General features: G+C 38.9%; 1 protein-coding gene across 1 annotated transcript in view; it reads left to right on the forward strand.

Moving 5' to 3' along the window:
* Positions 1-15,239, forward strand: part of SDHAF3 (succinate dehydrogenase complex assembly factor 3) — a 34,885-nt gene extending 19,646 nt beyond the window's left edge. The window contains exon 2 of the mRNA XM_086742371.1: positions 11,363-15,239. Coding sequence (XP_086598497.1) covers positions 11,363-11,566 — 204 coding nt within the window. The 3' untranslated portion in view covers positions 11,567-15,239. The remainder of the gene's footprint in view (positions 1-11,362) is intronic.
* Positions 15,240-19,140: the final 3,901 nt, after the last annotated feature.

The following is a 19,140-nucleotide window of genomic DNA, read 5'->3' on the forward strand; positions in this document are numbered from 1 at the left end:
CACTTCAAAATGTTTGTGCCATGTTGAAGAAGCAGGTAGGTGAAGTTTAATGACTCCTTACTTGTCTGTTTTAAATGCCTTCACAAGCACCCAGGTAGGGCCTGTCTCTCTCCCCTGTTACTAGAGGGGCCATGGTAAGACTGGCCAAGAAAATCAGCCTTTGACAGTATTTTCTGTTGCCAAATTTGCATTGCTAAATTAGTATCCCATGTATTGTATTGGAACAAGGAATGTAGAATATGTTCACTTAAACTGAGGAAGTTTCTGTCTGTTTATCCTGAGGGATGGACCTGACTTTTACACTAATGACTTTCTGGTCTGTTTATTAAATATTGCCCGTGACTTTTTACTTAATTCATTTGAGCACATTATTCTTCTACAGGCCCATTAAAGTAAAAAATTTGGTGCACCCTCAGCAGAAAGGTTATTTGTGGTGTCAGAGAAATCAATGCAAGATGCCTATTTGCAGATCAAATTTTTGTTTATACTTGAGATTTTCTTGGTTACTGTATTAGTTTAAGGTTTTGGCTCTAATGAGCATATAGGAGTATGAGTAATGGAAAAATAAGAGTACTGAGTCTCTTTTGGATATGTACACATATACACTTGAAATGCTTCATTGGGTATAAATGGAGTAGAACACCACACATGGAAAGTCTTTTAAGTGTCGTCATCTGGGATATGTAATCTTTTGCATGTTCTTAGCATCTAGCAGTCCCGAAACTAATGTGGTTGTCTTGGAAACCGGCTTTATTTTTCTTTTGTGAACATCTAGATGTGAAATAATTATCTTCCTTGAAAATCTGGAAGTAATACTTCTGAAAGAAAAAACTGCACATTTGTGGTGCTTGTCCTCTATTTAAAGAATTGATATGGGAGTCTGTAAGTGATGTTTGCATTGTGTGCTTTAATTATAGTTGTGTGATTACGTTGCTAAAATGATCTTAGGGTTTTTTTAGGTAAAATGCCTGTACTTAGTGTTGATATTTGTTTAGGAATTGTCTGCAGTGAAGTACTTTGCTAAGATTTCCTAGCTTAATATTTAAATAGAAATATTACAATATAACTGCTTCATTGGAGAAGTTAAGTTCCAAAAAAATGGACTGATACTATCACTTCCAGTCTTGTTCCTTGCTCTGCTTTAAATTAACAGCATGTGATAAAACCTGGAATATTCTGTGAGAATATAGCATAATATTTGCCAGATAAAACATCAAGAGTAGACGTAAGTGCACAGGATAGCTTTTTTTTTTTTTATTAGCCAAAAAGCTGCCATGCACAGCATAAAATGTCAAAGCAAAATAGAAACTGAGTCAAGAAATAAATGCATTTCAAATTGCTGAGGATTTTTTAGGAGTTGTATGAAAATATGAAACAATGTTCTTGAAAGAAGTTCAGCTTTTCTGGTCTGTAGTTCATTTGTCCAGTCACAGCAATCTCAGAGTTTGTTGTTAGGAACATTGTAGTTTCATCATAATTTTTACAGATAAAGGTCCAGAGTGAATAATTTTCCATGTTTTGTTCTTAAATTGTTAACTATATTAAGTTCTAGTGGAGCTTTTAATATATTTCTCTTCCAAGTATTTTTGTCTCCAGTACCAATTTAAAAGACTCACAAACACTGATACATACTTCAGAGAAGAATTTTTTTTTTCGTTCTTTGATTAAAGAAGTCATTTTTTCCAGTGGAGCTCACATTTTGAATTATACAACCTGTCCAACAGAAGAGGGCCATAACAGAATCTTGTCAAGCTGTTGGAACCTATTTGCATGACCATCTCCTTTGTTCTACCTCCCATCTCTTTGTCCTGCACTATTTCTTGTGCTGCAAAACTTAATGGGTTATTTTCTTTTTTCCTAAATGCCGTTCTTCCTTTAAGTATGTTCTGATTTTTTTTTTCCTTTCTTCTTCGCTAAAGTAAGCTCAAGCTTTCTATTTAAGGCCGAGATGAAGCTTATTAAAGTGGAGAAAGTCTTAAAGACTGTGGTGGTTATGAGATGGTGTAAAAAGCTTTCAGTGACCTAGATTTTGGCCCTGATGTACCATACTGATGTAAGCATTGTGCATCCAGAAAGAAATAATTCATCACAGCTTATTTTTCCACAGATGACAGTAAAGTCAGCCTGATGTACTGTAATGCTGTTGTGCTCCATTTTGGACTTAATAGCATTGATATATGTTTACCTTGATGGTCAGGCCACAAACTTTCCACTTTCACCTCAAATTATGATCTCATAAGTCTGAAATGAAGAAAGGACCTTAAAATAACATGTTATTTAAGCTATAAACAAAGCTGAGTTAGTCCTTGAGCTTTTTTTCACATTCCTCTAAATAAATGTAATTTCTTCCAGTTTAACAATATTAGTAAACTGTGTTCAAAAAAGTCGTCCATTTATACCTTCCTGATCAAATAATAATTCTCCATGCTGATTACTGAGTATTGCATAATTATATTCCCTGGCTCTGTTTTAGCTGAACAATTTTTTGTTCTCTCCTTCCAAACTGCAAAGCAAGCAAGCAACCAAAAAAACCCCAACCCCTTACACGATAACAGTTCTATATATTTGCAGTGTTACTGTGATCTCTACCCTGAAACTTGGCCGATAATCACAGTCTAGCATCTTTCCTGAATCTCCTGGAAAAACATGATATTGTTAAAGTTCTCATGACTTTTCCTTTCAGATTAACTTTTAGAAAACTTTGAATCTGCTTGTTCCCATTTTTCACAATCCACTGACTTTGTCCCGGATCTGTTTTACCTCTGTGCTTTGTAATTAGAAATGGTGACGTGGTCTTTCATCTCCAGAAATTAAAATATACGTAATTCAAAGTTTTCTAAGGATAAGAAGGAACTAGGATGTTGCTGAGTATGGCTTCAGTAGCATTACCCAAAGTTAAAACAAACTCCAGGGGAGAGATTCATTCAAGGAGAAATGGTATTTTTGTTGCGTTCTGTAATTAAAAAAACACAAACCAAAACAACTAATGAACACTTACTATAAGAAAGGAAGGAAGTTGATTGAAGCCAGTCGTCTGCAGCCAGCGAGAAACACATCATTGCTTTCACAGTGATGAGACCCACATCTCTGGAGGGCAGTGCATCTAGTCGTCACATCATGTTTAAGAGTGAAGTTTCTCTCTTTGACGCTCAGCACAAAGACAACCTACATCTCTAGCTTCACTTACACATGTAGCAGTTAGTTGTAGACAGTCCCATTGTAAGTGCTAGACTACTGCCTTGGCTGGAAATGGCCTCCTCAGATCTTTCCATCTAATAATGGACTAAAATACAAAATAGCTGCTCCAAGCTGTTCTTCACACAACTTGTTTTTAGAGCTCCTCATTAATTGCAATTGGGTATATTTGTTAGAAAAGGGAGGATTTTATTTTACCTGCATTGTTTTTCTTTGGGGATGGGAGATGTATCCTGTAGTGAGATGGGTTCTCTGCACCTGTGGTCTTGAAGGATACTTGAGGAATCAATTTGTCCTCCGGCAAACCATGCCATTTTTGTACCTTTTGTGTTTTGCATTTGTGGCTGCATCTGTTTATGTGCTGCTCTGCTGCCCCTATTTTTCCTTCCTGTTCTGGAGTGGCACCGTGGTGGTTGCCTCAGCAGAGGAGCAGGGACAGTGACTGTCAGTTACTAGCTCTGGTTTAGCCCTGCTCTGGGACACTTTTCCCTTTGGGGATTCCTCAACTGCCCTGCTCAAGAGGTGGTGATGCACAGGGGAAGAACAGGGATCTTGTCCTGGGAGGAATGTAATTTGTGCTGTTGCTGGATTAGAAAAAAAAAGGCTTTAAAAATTTATTCTTCTTTCACATAATCTAAAGTCTTCGAAACTTTGTATGAAAATGTGCTTTCCTTTAATTTCTGAGAGAGTGTTGGGTTTTTTTAATAATAGTGTGAGAAATGTTGTTTCAACTTTAATAGAAATAAAGTACTCTTTCTGATGCCCTTTTTGATTCTTACTTATATGTGCTTAAAGTTTCAATATAGTGTTCTTATGACTGGTCATATAAGCATTTTTTGTGTTGTTTTCATACATAGCAAACCTCTCAATAAAACATACCTATTTAATCTGTTACATCCTGTCTTCTGCTTAACTGCATTGAACTATTGTTTATCGAAAATATCAAGGATAGCTGAAACTTGAAATGTAACACAAGTGGCAGATTTTTTAGCTTGTTTAAGACGTTTTATTCTTTATGTCAAGAGCTGTCAGAAGGTGGTAAATAGATCTCAGAGCAGCAACATTTATAACCAAATTGCTCTCATGAAATATAGATAAATCGTTCAACAAAGGAGCTAATTAAATCTGTCGCCTGTAGCACAGCCACTGGTATCCCGTCCATTAGCAACCCTGGTGCTTCACTTAAGCCAAAGAGCTTGAGTTTACAGTATGTTTAATTTGAGTGACAGAGGTTTTTGTGCGAATGGAAGCAGGATTAGAGTATTATTTAAGCGATAACTCAAGATAAACAGTGGTGAACACAGGACTTGAAGAGCGTTTGCTTGCTTACCTGCCTTGTTGCAGCCTTTGCTGGCTGCAGCACTGTCTCAGGTCTCTGAGCAGCTATGGCTGCTTTAGCTGAAACGACCCTGTTGAAGGGCTGTTCTGTGGCTTTCTTTAACATGCCTGTGCTGGGGAAATCTTCCTGGTTTTGAAACCAGAAAACTTAGTGTTACTTTGCATAACTCTGCCTCTCTCAGTAAATATTAAAAAATTCTGTGCTATGGCGTTGATAATGAAGGAGATGCTAGAACAAGAAAACATGAGGAAAAACATTGGTTTGTATCATAAATAGGTTTGTCACTAGTTTTTTTTTTTCTTGTATATACCTGTTAAATTTACGGCGTAACCATATTTTTATGACAACTTGTTTGTAATGTTTTACTGAACTGGAGCACGATGCTGTTTTAGAGGCCTTACTGTTGCCTCACAATGCAAGGGTTGTCTGCTGCGCTGGAGCGTCTGTGGATGAAACATTCAGCCTCATACCTTTTGGATGTTGTTGTTTTCCAGGGTTTCATGTAAAGTCCTATAGCATTTTCAGAAAGATAACTTTGGACATTTCCCTCGTGTGCTCACACTGCAGTAAATAAAATATTTTTTTTGCAAAGCTACTCGGCATTTATCACTCAACCTACATCCTTCAGGCTTTTGGCAGGAGCGGTGTTAAGCCAGTGCTGAATGTCTGTGCAAGTTCCTCTTGCTAAGAATTGCCTCTGGTTTGCTGTTACGTGTGTAATGGGTGCGCAGGTGATTTAAATGGCAGAAGAGAAAGTAGTTTTTTCACCTTCTGTCAAGACTTGCAGTAGGAGCTGGGTATCTTTATTCCCAAGAGGTCCTTTGCTGCGCTGGGTGCCTCAGAGCGAAATTCCCGTGTTTATTCTATTGCCCTTTTCCCAGCAATTACTATTTTAATTTTCCACGTAAGGAACTCTGATAATGAAAGCCATATGTCATTACCTGGTATCATTCAAATACCATTTGATGGGTATTTTCAAAAGTGGGAGGAAGGCTTGCTTACCACACTTTATAATATATTGACTTTTTAATTTTTTTTTTTTAGTGACCCTGGTGTGTCCTTTACGAAAACAAATGCAGTTTGAAATTGTCTCATAATACATATGCATTGTATGTGTTAGAGGATGTGTGACTTCACATAGCTGTATATTCAGATTAGGTAATTTATTTGACAGTAATTGTATTTTATGCAATTTTAAAAAAGCTTATGGGCTATTTTAAGTGGTCGTATAGAGTGAAGTGTAGGTTCTTGTGGCTTAATATGTACACAAATATATGAAAATATCCCCTGAAATTGTGTATTAAGCTGAGCTTAAGTGTGGTAGAATTTTCCTGGGTTTGCTGTTACATTTCTAACTACAGCTTCAGGTAAAATATATGAAGATGCTGTGGAATTTCATAAGGTGTATCTCCCATTTAAAAATCACTTTCCTGAAGATTTTGTCTTTTGCTGATATTCAATTAGTTTAACAAACAAAACAGTTTTGTACTAAAAAATACAGTAAATCAGTTGCAGAATTCTGTCTGAATGTGCATAACATAATTCATTCAACATACCTTTGCACAATAATTGGAACAGGTTGTTCCTTGCTGTGCTATTAATTCACAGTCATTTCTTCATGCTGCTGTCCTAGCAGCATGCTTTTGATTTTGCTACTAGGAGTAGCAGAAGAATTTGAAATGGTGCAATTTTAAGTTAACTTTCAGGGAGCGATGAGGGTGGCCTGTCAGGCCATGCTTGTTTTTTTTTCAAATGTCAACCTGAGAAAAATCAACTTAAAATACTTTGATAGTGTTTTTCAGTGCCTGACTGTGCCCTGTTTGTTTAAACGTGTCTCAGAGTAGCGGTTTCTGATCTGGTTCCAGTAATGTTGTTGTTGATCAGTGTTATCATTAATTTGACTACAAGTGGGGCTAGTCTTTTCAGAATGGATGAATACATTGGCTTTATACTTTAACTGCTTAAGGAAGATTAAAATTTTAGACCTTTTAAAGAGAAAATATGGCCAGAAGATGAATTGTACAGGTAGTTACTGTGAGCAGACATCTCTATCCTGACTTTTTCTGTCCAATGAGTCTTACAGAGACTTGTCTAAAATGTAGCATTATACATGTTGAGGAGGATGCCAATGAAAATAAAGTGATGATTACCATTCTTCCCCATGAAAATGGGCAAATGTGCTCTTAACTCTTAATCTTATGATTAAACTATAAATGTCTATTAGCATTTCATATTTGTGTATGAGATGAACGTCTATCAGCATGCACTGGGACAGGTAGGAGTCTATACATGTGACACGGGATGGAGCTTTTCATTGTGTGATTTTTGCTTCTATTTCTGTATTTAATTCTCTCTCAACTTTGAAACCAACAAGGCCGACGCCCTTGCTGTAATGTGTGATATTTTTAGAACCTCAAATGTCACCCATCCCCTTGCCCTTTTGATGAGTTTATGCATTCTATGAATGCTTATGAGTCGGAGAGCAGAGGAAAGCTGTTTGCTTCAGTTAGTGAATTTAAATAAAAAATCCTGTGCTTATTGTTTACAGCAAATATTCACCTTCTGTGTTTTTGTAGAAATCCCTTGGAGAGGTTCAAGTATTTAATCCTGTTGTAGGATTTTAAGAGAGCCTAATGGCTGGATTCAGCTTGCATGCTGTAGGCACCAACGCGATCTGTGGGCAGAACCAGCGTCTCAAAGGAGTGCATCAGAGCATTCGGGTGAGGTGCCTGTCTTGCTGCGTTGGCAATACGGAGAGTTTCAGGGTGTCTCTGTGGTTGTGCGTACTGTTGACAATACAGGGACCTGGCCGCTCTGCACCGTGGACTGTTACCCTCTGTTAAGACTGGGATGGATGCTGGGAGGAGTGGGACTCTGAGAGTCTCTGTGATATGGATGACCAGCACGCTGGGATAGAATACTGGATAAATCAGCTGTCTTTTGATGGTAAATGAGAGAGGTTGGCTTGACTTGGACTTGATTCTGATCCTCTTTGTTTCTCATGGCTGTCATATACAAAGGGCAAAGGCTTTTACTGTTCGGCTGGTGGTTTGGTTTTTGTTTGTGTTTTGTAGGTGCCTAGAAAGTGTACAGTTGGTGCAGGCAGGGAATCATTACAGTCAGAGCTACTTACAGCCAACCAACCAACCTAAAAAAATCCTAAGGTCCATGGGTTGCCTCCTGTCTGTGGTTCTGTGAGCAGAGTGCAAATCGTAATTAGAATAGGACACAAACATACTGTTTCTCCTTATTGCCTGAGAAGGACTGTGATCATCATATTTTGTTACCAAAGGTATATTATTGAAAGAAAAAAATGTTAGCTGAGTGTTGTGTTGTTTTAGTGTTTGTTTTTTTTTTTTTTAACTTATTATGCTTTTAAACCAATTACTGACCTTTGGAGTTCAACATATTGAAGTTCATGTGCAGTTAGTGAGATGGTGCATTTTCTGTATGGAAGCAAAATGTTAAATTACAGACCTGTGTACCAGCAAATTATGTAGTACCTTTTCGCAAATCGCTGATCACAAAATAATGATATGAATTTCTGAGGGAACAGTAATGTGTTAAACACTGAAATATACCAAGCTTTGTTTGTTCCTCATCTGTCATCATAGGCAGAGAAAATGAGATACGCCATATATTTGATCTTTTTCCAGGGCTTTTGTAAAGGTTGAAACATATTTTCTTTGGTGCATCACTGCCTTTGGGTAAAATGAAGTAAGAAAGTTCCATTTTCTGTCATGAGCCAGCCAAAATCCAGCATGTTTTCAGGGTCTAATTTTGAATTTTTGTTCACATTACAAATCAATGTGAAACTGCAACTATTCAGGCTTTCTGGCATGTACAAAACATTTGTTCAGCTAGAAAATGAGTGAGGAAAAAGAGCCAGTGATGACCTGTCCAGATGGGAGCATGTTGGAATGCTGCGAAGCGGAACACCTGGCATCAAGGAATTGGGGAACAGAGTCCATCTCTGCATGTCAGTGCATCTGTGAGAGTGGGCCTTGCAGCTTTGTTGAGGACCACCACTTCTGAGATCAGGATTCTTTAGTGCTGATACTTTGTGAAATGTGATAATTTGATGCTAGATTAAAAAAAACCCCAATATTGCAGACTCTTTACCAGTAATTAATATGATGTTTTTTGAACAAACTTTTTACAAAGTTTGTAAAATTGTAACTGGTCTTTAAATGGACTTCAGCTATTTCTAGGTACCATAGCCCGTACCTGCAGCAGTAGCCCCAGGTTGCTCGCAGGTGGTTGATCATTAGTGGTGGGGAGGACTTTTCTCCCACTGTGGAGCCTGTACTGCTAGGACATGGCATGGAGGAGTTCTCAGGGTTTTGTACATTTGGTCGGGTCTCTTGATAAGATGTGGAGAGTTTCACATTGCTTGCTTTCAGTATTATTTCTCAATTACACCCTGTGAATGTTGTTGTTTGGTATAAGAACAACTTTTTTTTTTTTTTGGAGTCCAGAATTCATACTGGACTGGATTGTTCTGTGCAGAAATTTGAAGATAGAATGAGGTGGAATAGTTGATGTGTAGCATGGTGGTGTGTTACTGGGCTGCTGACAGCTTTAGAGATCACATTTGTCCATCTGCCTCGATAAGAAATTCTGTAAATCACAAAGTTGAAGACTTTTTAACCCATTATAATATTTTACCTTGTTGCTGTTTGATCGTTCAGTCATCAGGAAAAAACTGTATTTAGTTCCTCCTAAACCCTGGACCAACTCTACCATAAGGTAACACCACTGAGGTGTAGAATTACTGCAGGGATTACCTGTAGTGTCGTTGCTCCTGAATGTGTAAAAAGGGGAGAGGTGATGTGGATTTTCTTGTAAGGGAACTTTAACAGAAAGTTCTGCTGCTACAGATCTCTGTGTTAGAAATGAGGAATCTGTTTAGTTCAGAGTCTATATTAATAAAAATTTACTTTTGTTTGCCCTGGCTTGTTTTGTCTCTTTTCTTTAAATAGCCATGAGCTAAGCTTTGCAGCAGGACTGGTAAGATCCTGCTGACTTTAGTAAGGCTTGACATAGTCCGTAAACAATGCAGTGCATTTATGTTAGTAAATATTGTAATTTTGAAAATAATCACATGCCCATCAATAACATTCTTCCTTCTCATCTACTTCTCTGGAATTATTAGATGTACAGCTGAAATAGTGGCTTTAGTAACTTTACTGGTAATTGGATTAACAATTCAGTATTCAATAATGAGGCTCCTTTCAGCAGAAAATTTGAAATTAAAAATAATGCTCATTTCTCATTGCCAAAATCCAGTGCTTTTCAATACTCCTGATATTAATCCTTTATTAAAAAAAAGTACTACCATGTAACACAGTCATCATTCTTATTTATTCAGAATACAGTTTTTTTTTCAGTTCAGTTTCTTATGTTGTATTCTGAGTTGTGCTTGAAACTTTAAGAATACTTTAAAGGATACCTTACTATAATAGAAGAGAAGCCTGTTTTTTTTTCCAATAGAAGCTAATTTTTGAAATTAATTTCTTACGCATGGAGTTTGTTTTTAAGTTCCTCTTAAGAAAAGGAAAAGTTTGGACTCTCTTCCAAGACCTTTAAATGTGTGCTTAACTTTTAAACATCCGAGTAGGCTCAGTGACTGCAGTAAGTACACATGCCATGAGGCTTTTGACAAGTTCACTCACTCCAGCTTCCTCGAGAGCTGCTGCATCAGGGCAGGGGCTGAGCAGCAGCTGAGAAGGGCACAGGAGCCCCACCGGTGGGCTCTGAACACAGCAGTGTCAGTGGTGGCACCACTGGCCGAATTAAATTTGCAGAACTGCTGTCCTTGCAAACCCCTCACTGTTGTACTTCAGAAAAGTCATAATGGTCAAAGATTGCTCCCAAGCCAGGAGAAAGCGATTTTCCAACTATGCCTGCGTTACTGGTGTGACCTGTTGGCCACATTTCTGCTGTTGAGAAAGTTTTGCTTTATAGTGGCCCTCAGCCTGGTATTGGTGTCATACATACTGACTGCTTTCCCTGTCCACTGACATAAATGCTTTTATTTAAATAAACAGAAATGCCTTCTGTTACAACAGGACTGAAACTAAGTCTGGACAAGCTTACTTCTGTTCAGGACAGTACAGAATGGGGGTTATATATATATATTTTTTTTTTTTTTTTCTTCAAGGAATGAGTGTGCAATATGGAGATATCTGTCCTTGAAGCCCCTTCTTATTCTTCTCTTAACTTTTAATTTTACTAACTGATTTCTTCCAAAACTGGCAGAATAGCAGAAATCTCACAGTTGCTGAATTCCTCCTGCCTTTGGAGCAATCCAGGACTGGGTGCAAATGACCTTATTAGTTCCCAGAAATGCAAAGAGTGGTTAGGTAAAAAAGGCTGTAGGACATTGTCTAATTTTACATTGCTTTTTCTAATACATATCTTCAAGAATAATACTTTTCCAGATGTATCAGTTCACAAAGTCAATCCTATCGATATCCTGCTAGATAGAAAACATATTTTAATAGTTATGACTACATAAATGTATTTGATCTATAATTAAATTTTGTTTTGTTTTTGGTAGAAATACGTGATATGACAGAATTAAATTAATCTGTACATATATGATATACATTTTTAACTAGCTACTTAAAATTGCCCATAGATACTAGAAATGTCTTAATAACTTATTTCTTATAAAAAGTGGGTTTTTATCATTTGATGTTGATTGATAGATTGTTGTAGAAGATTGAGTTAAGCATATGTTATTATGATAAAATGGTATTAAAAAAAGTTTACTTCAATCCTACATTTGTCATTTTTGTGACCTCTATATTCCTTCCTCATTAGAACTATGCAGCAATGATACAGCAACAAATTAATGAGGACAAACGAAACTCGAGAGAAAAGACTGTATATGGAATCCAGCTCACAGAAGAAAAACTCAATGACTTCCGTGACGAACAGATTGGGCAGCTGAAGGAACTGATGGACGAGGCTACCAAACCTAATAAAAAAATCACTATTTCTAAGCACTCAGAACACAAAACCTAAAAGGTTTTAAACATTGTATTAATGCATACAGAAGCATTTTGAAACATCCTTTTCCAGTTGGATTTGAATGTGGTTTCTCTGGAGTAATGGACGCTGCTGCTACCATAATTTGTCTGAAAGAAATGTCCGTGGCTCTGTGGCTTTCTATGCAAGAATAAATGTTAAAGTGGAATAATCACACCAATTTTATGTTAATTGCCAAATTTTGTTCTCCTGATGGAAGATGGAGACTTAAAGAATTTGATAAAAGTCAATTGACATTTTTAAAATAAAAAGTTTTTTTTTTTTTTTTTTAATCTTAGCACCCATAAAGCAAAACATCTTTCTGTTTGTATGTCATCCGCTGCCTTAATGGAAAAGGTGCGATTAGGATTTGTTTTCTGATGTGGATTCAGTAGACAAAGAACAGAAGTATGGCACTGGAGTGGGCTCATTTCAGTGGAAAGAAATGAGAAGTATTAGAAACACATGCTGTGGTTGAAATGGAAAAGTGGTTTTCTTCTTGAGCTTTATTGTGAAAAGTACTTTAAAATAAAAGGTGTAGTTTGTTACTAAATTGGCCTGGAAGGAATTACTGGATTATGAAGAAAATTCTGTATTTTTTTTCAAAGCTAGACTCAGATTATCATTAGTCTCTAAAATTTAAAAAAAAACATTCATGAGTTGGTTGTGCTGTATGTAGAATTCAAAGGCTCTTTAAAAGCTCAGCATCCCATATTATTCAATATTTTGATAGATCAGAAGTTGTAAACTCTTCAGTCACAGAAATTATCCTGTTCAGCGGGCAACTAAGCCCCACATGCTGGGATGGAGGAGAGCATTGGAAGAGTAGAAGTGAAAAAACTCGTGGGCCAAGATAAAGGCAATTTCATAGGTAAAGCAAAAGCTGTGCATGCAAACAAAACGGAACAAGGGACTCATTCACTGCTTCGCATTGGCAGGCAGGTGTTCAGCCATCTCCAGGAAAGCAGGGCTCTGTAATGCATAATGATTACTTGGGAGGACAAACGCCATCACTCCAAATGTCCCCCCGCACCCTTCTTTTTCTTCCAGCTTTATATGCTGAGCATGGCGTCATATGGCATGGAAAATCCCTTTGGTCAGTTGGGGTCAGCTGTCCCAGCTGTGTCCCCTCCCAATTTCATGTGCTCCCCCCCAGCCTACTCACTGGTGGGGTGGTGTGAGAGGCAGAAAAGGCCTTGACTCTGTGTGAGCACTGCTCTGCAGTGACTAAAACATCCCTGTGTTATCAACACTGTTTTCAGCACAAATCCAGAACACAGCCCCACACTAGCTGGGGTGCAGAAACTTACTCCCAACCAAAACCAGGCCAGTACTGTGTAACAGACATCAGTAATTTATGGGTAGTAGGTTAAGTCTTCATCAGGACAATGCGTGCCTGTTTTAATACTCATACTGTTGTGACTAAAAAAGTCCTACTTTTTTATCTGCTAAGAAAAAACACCCCCTTTTCTGTGCAGAAGACGACTTTCATTTCATATTCCAAGCCTAGTTTTATATTATTAGTTTTGTTCTATTTCTGGACCTTTCCCTGTCTGTTACCCACAGCGTGTTCAAGACAACGTAATGTTTTTCCTCGTGGGGGATAACAGCTTTGACAAGTCAGCACATCTCCATCTGTCTGAGTTGTAACAACCTGCTCTTTGTCAATGCTCCTGGATCCTAACGGGGGGCAATTTGGGGAGCAGCCCATTTCCCTCTCCCTTACTTCTCTTCACAATTCTTTGCTGGAATTTTAGGTTGCAGGTTGTTAATTTCTATTAAAAGGTTGATTGCAAGACTCCTGTGCAACTTACAGTTGCTTTGCTATGTCTTCTGCTGCAACCTCCGCTGCTTGCACAGTAGGAAGATCCCTTAGCCTCAAGGGCCTGATCCAAACGGGGATAGAAGGGTGGAGATGACATGTGAGCTGCAGGGCTGAGGTTCGCAAGTCCTGTTTTTTTTGCCCTTTGTCGTAGTTCAGCCCTGGACTGCAATTTAGAGCACAGTTATTTTTATCAACACATTTAATGAAACTTGTTAGTTCAATGAAACTAGTTAGAATTCTTGTTTTGTATCTGTCTACTTGTGTATATACCTAGATAATGCACATTTCTAGAGGCTAATTTAATTTATAATGAAAAATTGCTATTTGGTACAAAAAATTTAAGCTTATAATGAGACCTAAAGTGAGTTGAAAGAAGCTGGTAGGAGTTGGAGGGAGCTGATGTTTAGATAGCTGGAAAAGGCAGAGCTGAAGTTGTATCAACAAGCAAACAGTTTTCAGAAATCTATCTCACTGAAAATTACCACAGCTTTCATATGCAAAATATGAAGTTATACATCTTAAAAAGAACAACTAAGAATGTTGTTCCTTCAGTGTTTTATTATTTCTTTTATGTGGGTTTATGCTTTTTTAACTGGCTGTCCAACAAGAGCTATTAGAATGTGATCTTTCTTTCTGAAAAATAAATGAATAACTTTAGATATTGAAGGTAGGATTTATGAAGGAGTTTAATGTCTTAGCTATTTGGATTTACTTTAATATTTTTGAATGATTAATGAACTTTCTTCATCTTGGATATGTATTTACGAGAGCCTGGTTATTCACCAATGAGTCAGTGGCCAAGTTTTCTTCGACTTCTAAGTGAAAATACTGAACAACTGGGGAAGGAGCAATATCATGCCTTGCTATGCCTGTTATAATCTGTTTTAATTTTTACTCTCTGTAGCCAAAATAAGAACAGAGGGAGGGCTGAATCTCTCAGCAGACTGGTTTACTCCAAGCATGAACAAAGAGGGTCCATGTATCTTTGAGGAAGGATGAAAGCAGAATAGCTGTAAAAGGTATCTCCCATTCTAGAGCTTAACTGTTGACTTTTAGACCTCTTAGAAAGGGTTTCAAGGTAAATCCTTCCCACTAGAGGGTACAGATGCAGCAGTACATGTTTTGCAGGTCTTGCTTGATACCAGAACTGCCTCATCCACTTTCTACTGATTTGTGTCCTTGTGCTGGACCGAACCTGGTGCATCTGCCAGGGTTTGGTACCCAAGAACCTCACAGTGGGGAATGATGATGCTGGGAAGCCTTCTCATTCAGACCACATGAAAAGTTCACTGTAAAAAGTGATGCAAATCAAATGGCTGGTGTTAGAAATGACTATAATTGCATTTCTAAATGATCTGCTCTTGTTCAGGGCGGTTACATACCTGCTGCAAACCACTGTGTTTGGTAGGAACATTTTTCAGCAGTTTCAGCAGCCGCATCTCTGCCCTGGGAACAGACTCGACAGTGCTGAGTCCTTCCAGCTTTTCCAGTCTACCAATTAAGGCACATGAAGATCACAGAATTTAATTTTATTTGGATGTAACCATTATATAAGTATAATGCAAAGTATTCTTTGTTCATCGAAATTAAGAGCTGTAAGTCAGTGTATAAATTCAACATGTACATGACAAAGAACTGAATGGTTTTGCCACTTGTAGCAGTGTGTATTACGAGTAAATGTCAGGTGTTTCAACAAGCCCATTGATGTGATATATGATCCTACGCAACGGATACGTGTGTCTGGAGAGTTCAGTGTTTAATCTGCTCTCTAACAATTTCAAAGCTGGTACTTGAGACTGTAAAACAAGAATTCCTTATTTAATAAAATGGCCTTTAGTTACTGAATAGCTGTCAACTTGTTATAACTGCTGAGGAACATCGAGACAAGTGTGTATTGCTACTGGGAAGCCCTTAATAAGTCGTTTGTTGAAATAACACCATTTGCAACACCCTTTCCAGCACAGATGAGCCTTCTGCTTTATGCCAATTACACTCCAAGAGGGATGAAGTGAAATCTAAATAATCTGTTAAGTGAGCTAACATATTTACCGTTTTTTCCCCAAAAGGTTTCTATTTCTGGTTTTGACTGGAAAAACAACTCGTACAGAATCTAAAATAGTGGTATATGTTTATCCTGAGAGATTAACAGCAAAACCAGTAAAATATGGAGAGGACAGTCAGCTGGCGGTACTCTGCTGGAGTTGTACCAAAGGCAGGCTGTCACTTAGCTGTACTGTGGTGGAACAATGTACAGAATCTATAGCACAGAAAGTGCACCAGAGCAATGGAAACTGGCCGTGCTCTTCCCTTGTACAAGAGACCCACATCAAAAATAGGATGGTGTAGTCAGGAATCAGCGAGTGACCCAGGTGGATGTTGAACCATGGTAGATCCTTCCAACAGGCTCTGGCAACTGGACTGGGGTTTAAACTGCACGTGGTCCAACCCAAGGTGCACTGTCTGTCAACATCCAGTCCTAGGCACGTTACCCAGCTGTGTTTGAAGAGGGATGCTAAAAAAGCCTGACTTTTCCCTTTTTGGGTGCTGTAGAGAGGCAGTAAGGAGCTGCAGACCAATTCAGCTGGTCACAGTTCACGTTTCCTCCTCACGGAGGGATTCCCTCCTTGTACATCCCCTCTACTGCTTGAGTATGTGTTAACGCTGCCGTGCTGTCACCAGTGAAGTCATCATTCGTTATGATCCAGCAAGTAAAAAGAACTTTTCAAAGCTGAAGAAAATCCTGTTAATCAAAGACTTAGACCTAACTATCTTAAAATGGCAGTTTCTTAGGGGCAAAATCTTGCAATCCTTTACCACTGGAAAACTTCAACTTAAGATGATATTGTACAGTGCTCCCAGAATGTACCCTCAGGTACAATAGAAATGAAAACTTATTTGCGACTTCTTTACAAATGGTGAAACTCAACTCTGCTGCTTTGTTTTTGCTTTTGATTTAAAATACACCATTCCTGTCCAGTTCAATTATTCCAAATTAACATTGTCAATTGGAAAATCGGCTTGGAAAAGAAATTAAGTGTATTTTTATGTGATTTGAGGTATGATAAGGTTTGTTTGGATGCATCTGTATTTCAGCCTGCTTTTATTGCTCTTGTCATGCTGCTAATTGCTGATTTCATTTGATGGGACTTTGCTCTGATTGTGAGAGAGGGGGAATCATGTCATTATACAAGTGACTTGGATGCCTTAACAATGTGTGACTGACACGTGTCGCTGCAGCAGCGTGGGCAGGAGCACAGCACATACAGCTGCACATCTGCAGCCCCTACCTGCTGCTCGCCGGCAGCCCCTGCCCAGAAGGCTGCCAGGGAAGGAAGGAAGATTTAGGAAGAACTGGCTTTACAAAAAATAGAAAGGTTTTCCAAGCACCTCTGGGTACATTAAGGTACTTTCCTCTGGAGAGGGTTCTGACTAGCACTAATCCATCAAGAAGAGTGCCAAACCATGGATCTTGATGCCAGAGGTTGATGGGGACTGTGAAGAAGAGTGACATTCTGTAATATTAATGTTTTCTCTTCTCTATCACTTTCTTTGCCGTAGCCGATTTGTGTTACAGGAGTGTGCTTTACCACGTGCAAGTCCTACAGAGGTAAAAATGCTATTTCCTACCTGCCCTTCCCACGCCCCTGTCTCCCATCCCAGAGCACAGGAAAACTTTTTGAGTCTCACTTGGCCCGTGCTGTTCGCCCCAGTAGCCTGCTTTTAAAACTCCACAATGAGCAAGTAAGTTAGGAAATGTTTTAACCTCTCGCCGCACACCCAAGCCTCAGGTGAGCCTGTAGGATTGAAATGGTAAAACTGAGGAAGAAAAACACTTCATTGTTGCTATGGCGACTGGAGTTTATGTAGCAGTGACTTGTTCTGTTTCCCGTCTCCTTGATCTTGTGCCAAAAACCAAAAGAACACAGAAAAATCACTGACAAAACCTCTGGTACACGAGATTACAATTTGAGTGACCACCCAGCAGTATCACAAAGGAAAACAAAGATCATGGGAATGGGGAAAAGATGTCTTTGTGTGAAGACAGTCTCTTTTTGCAGAGAAGGAACTGGGGCTGTATGTTCCCATAGTGGACAAAAGAGCAACCACCTGTTGCAGTTCCTTTGGAGGATCCAGTGTTCCCCATCCAGAATCGCTGCTCCAGCCCCTCAGCTCATGCACTCTGGTCACGATCAGATGCTCGGAGAACAGCGTGATGCTTTCGAACAATAAGACCTGCCCACGTTTTCTCTATAATCTGCCTCTTTGGATGACAGGGATATGGATTCTGGGACTTTGCCTTCCCCTAAACGGCTGTGGATGAGGTCTTCCCTTGCTGGTCCACTACCTGAGGCAAAAATCTGCTGCAGGAACTGCCCAGCAGTGCAGTAAGGCACAAACAAATACCTGTTCCTTGTGGGCAGATGATCAGTATGGGTGTGATGACATTGCATGAAGTCTGTACCCTGCTCTGTTGCAGATCAAAGCACGAAGTGTGTCTGATCACATTGTGGCAATAAATAGATTATTGCAGCATTTGCTTAGGCTTAATTTTGAAAGCAGCTCTGAAACTTCAAAAAATGTTGCATAATATGTTTCCCTTTAAAAAAAACTACCATGTCCACAACCAAAAAAGCGAAGCTCTGCCAGACTAAAACTATTTTCATGCCTCAAGATTTGAGCCATGGAGTGGAGGCACAAAGCATCCCTGACACAGCAGTCAAACACATTTCAGAGCATCACAGAGAAATATCTGCTTTGGTTTAAGAGCATTGAAGCCCTGTGCTGAAGGAGCAAAGGTGGCGGTGATGCTCACTAAAAGCTATACAGTGAGACAAAGCAAGCAAGGAATATTAACCTGGAATGCCAAGGGGGCACTTGGAGTTAGAGGCAATCCTGTAAAAGCTATTTAGATGTTATTGACATCCTACGATGTGGATAGTTATTCTGAAACCAATATTCAGCAAGTTTATAGGCCAAATATAATTCTGCCCATCTCAAAAAGTGGATGAGCTGTAAAAGTCCATGTAAAAATCAATGTAAAGGGAAGGGAGAGTAAAGCAGCTCCTGAAAAAACATCTAGGGAACTGGAAGGGGGATCTGGGAGATGTGCAGGAGGTCCTTCAAACCCCGGAGAGTCTTCAAATGCCAAGTGCAAGTTAAGAAAGTGATATTACCTTCAAGCTGGTGGTTCTTGCCCATTGGGTGTCAAGTATGGTGCTGTTCCTCTGGGATGTGATCCAGGCAGAGCAGGTCGTATGCAGGCTGGAGCTGCTGGCTCTTCTGATCTTACCTGTGACAAATCTATGGAGCTCACAGGTGATCAGGGAGTCAGAGGGGCTTCTGAGAGCAAATCCCAAACTTTGCAGGACAAACTTGCTTTGCTGACTTTCTGTGAATTGTGATAGTTAAGCTGTGGCATGAATTTCAAGGTAAGTATCTTCATCTTGACTCAGCTTGTTTCCTTGGTTATTGCTATCAGATTAGAGTAGGGTAGCATTGTTTTGATTTTTTGGTTTAATTCTACAAAGTTGAAATTACCTTCTGGTATGGGAATCCCAGATGATCAACTTTGCTGTTCTTCATATTTCACTCTCCTTAATTCAGCTTTTTATTACCATAAGAACTACTTGGTAAGTTAAAAAATGTAACTATTTCTTTTCAAATTTGGATGTAATTACAAAAACTGATGGCAAGGTTTCTGAAGACCATTATAAAAAACTTCCTGTAAGTAACTAAGACAGAAATC

This window comes from Chlamydotis macqueenii, chromosome 2, assembly GCF_036417535.1.
Source record: "Chlamydotis macqueenii isolate bChlMac1 chromosome 2, bChlMac1.mat, whole genome shotgun sequence".
NCBI lineage: Eukaryota > Metazoa > Chordata > Aves > Otidiformes > Otididae > Chlamydotis > Chlamydotis macqueenii.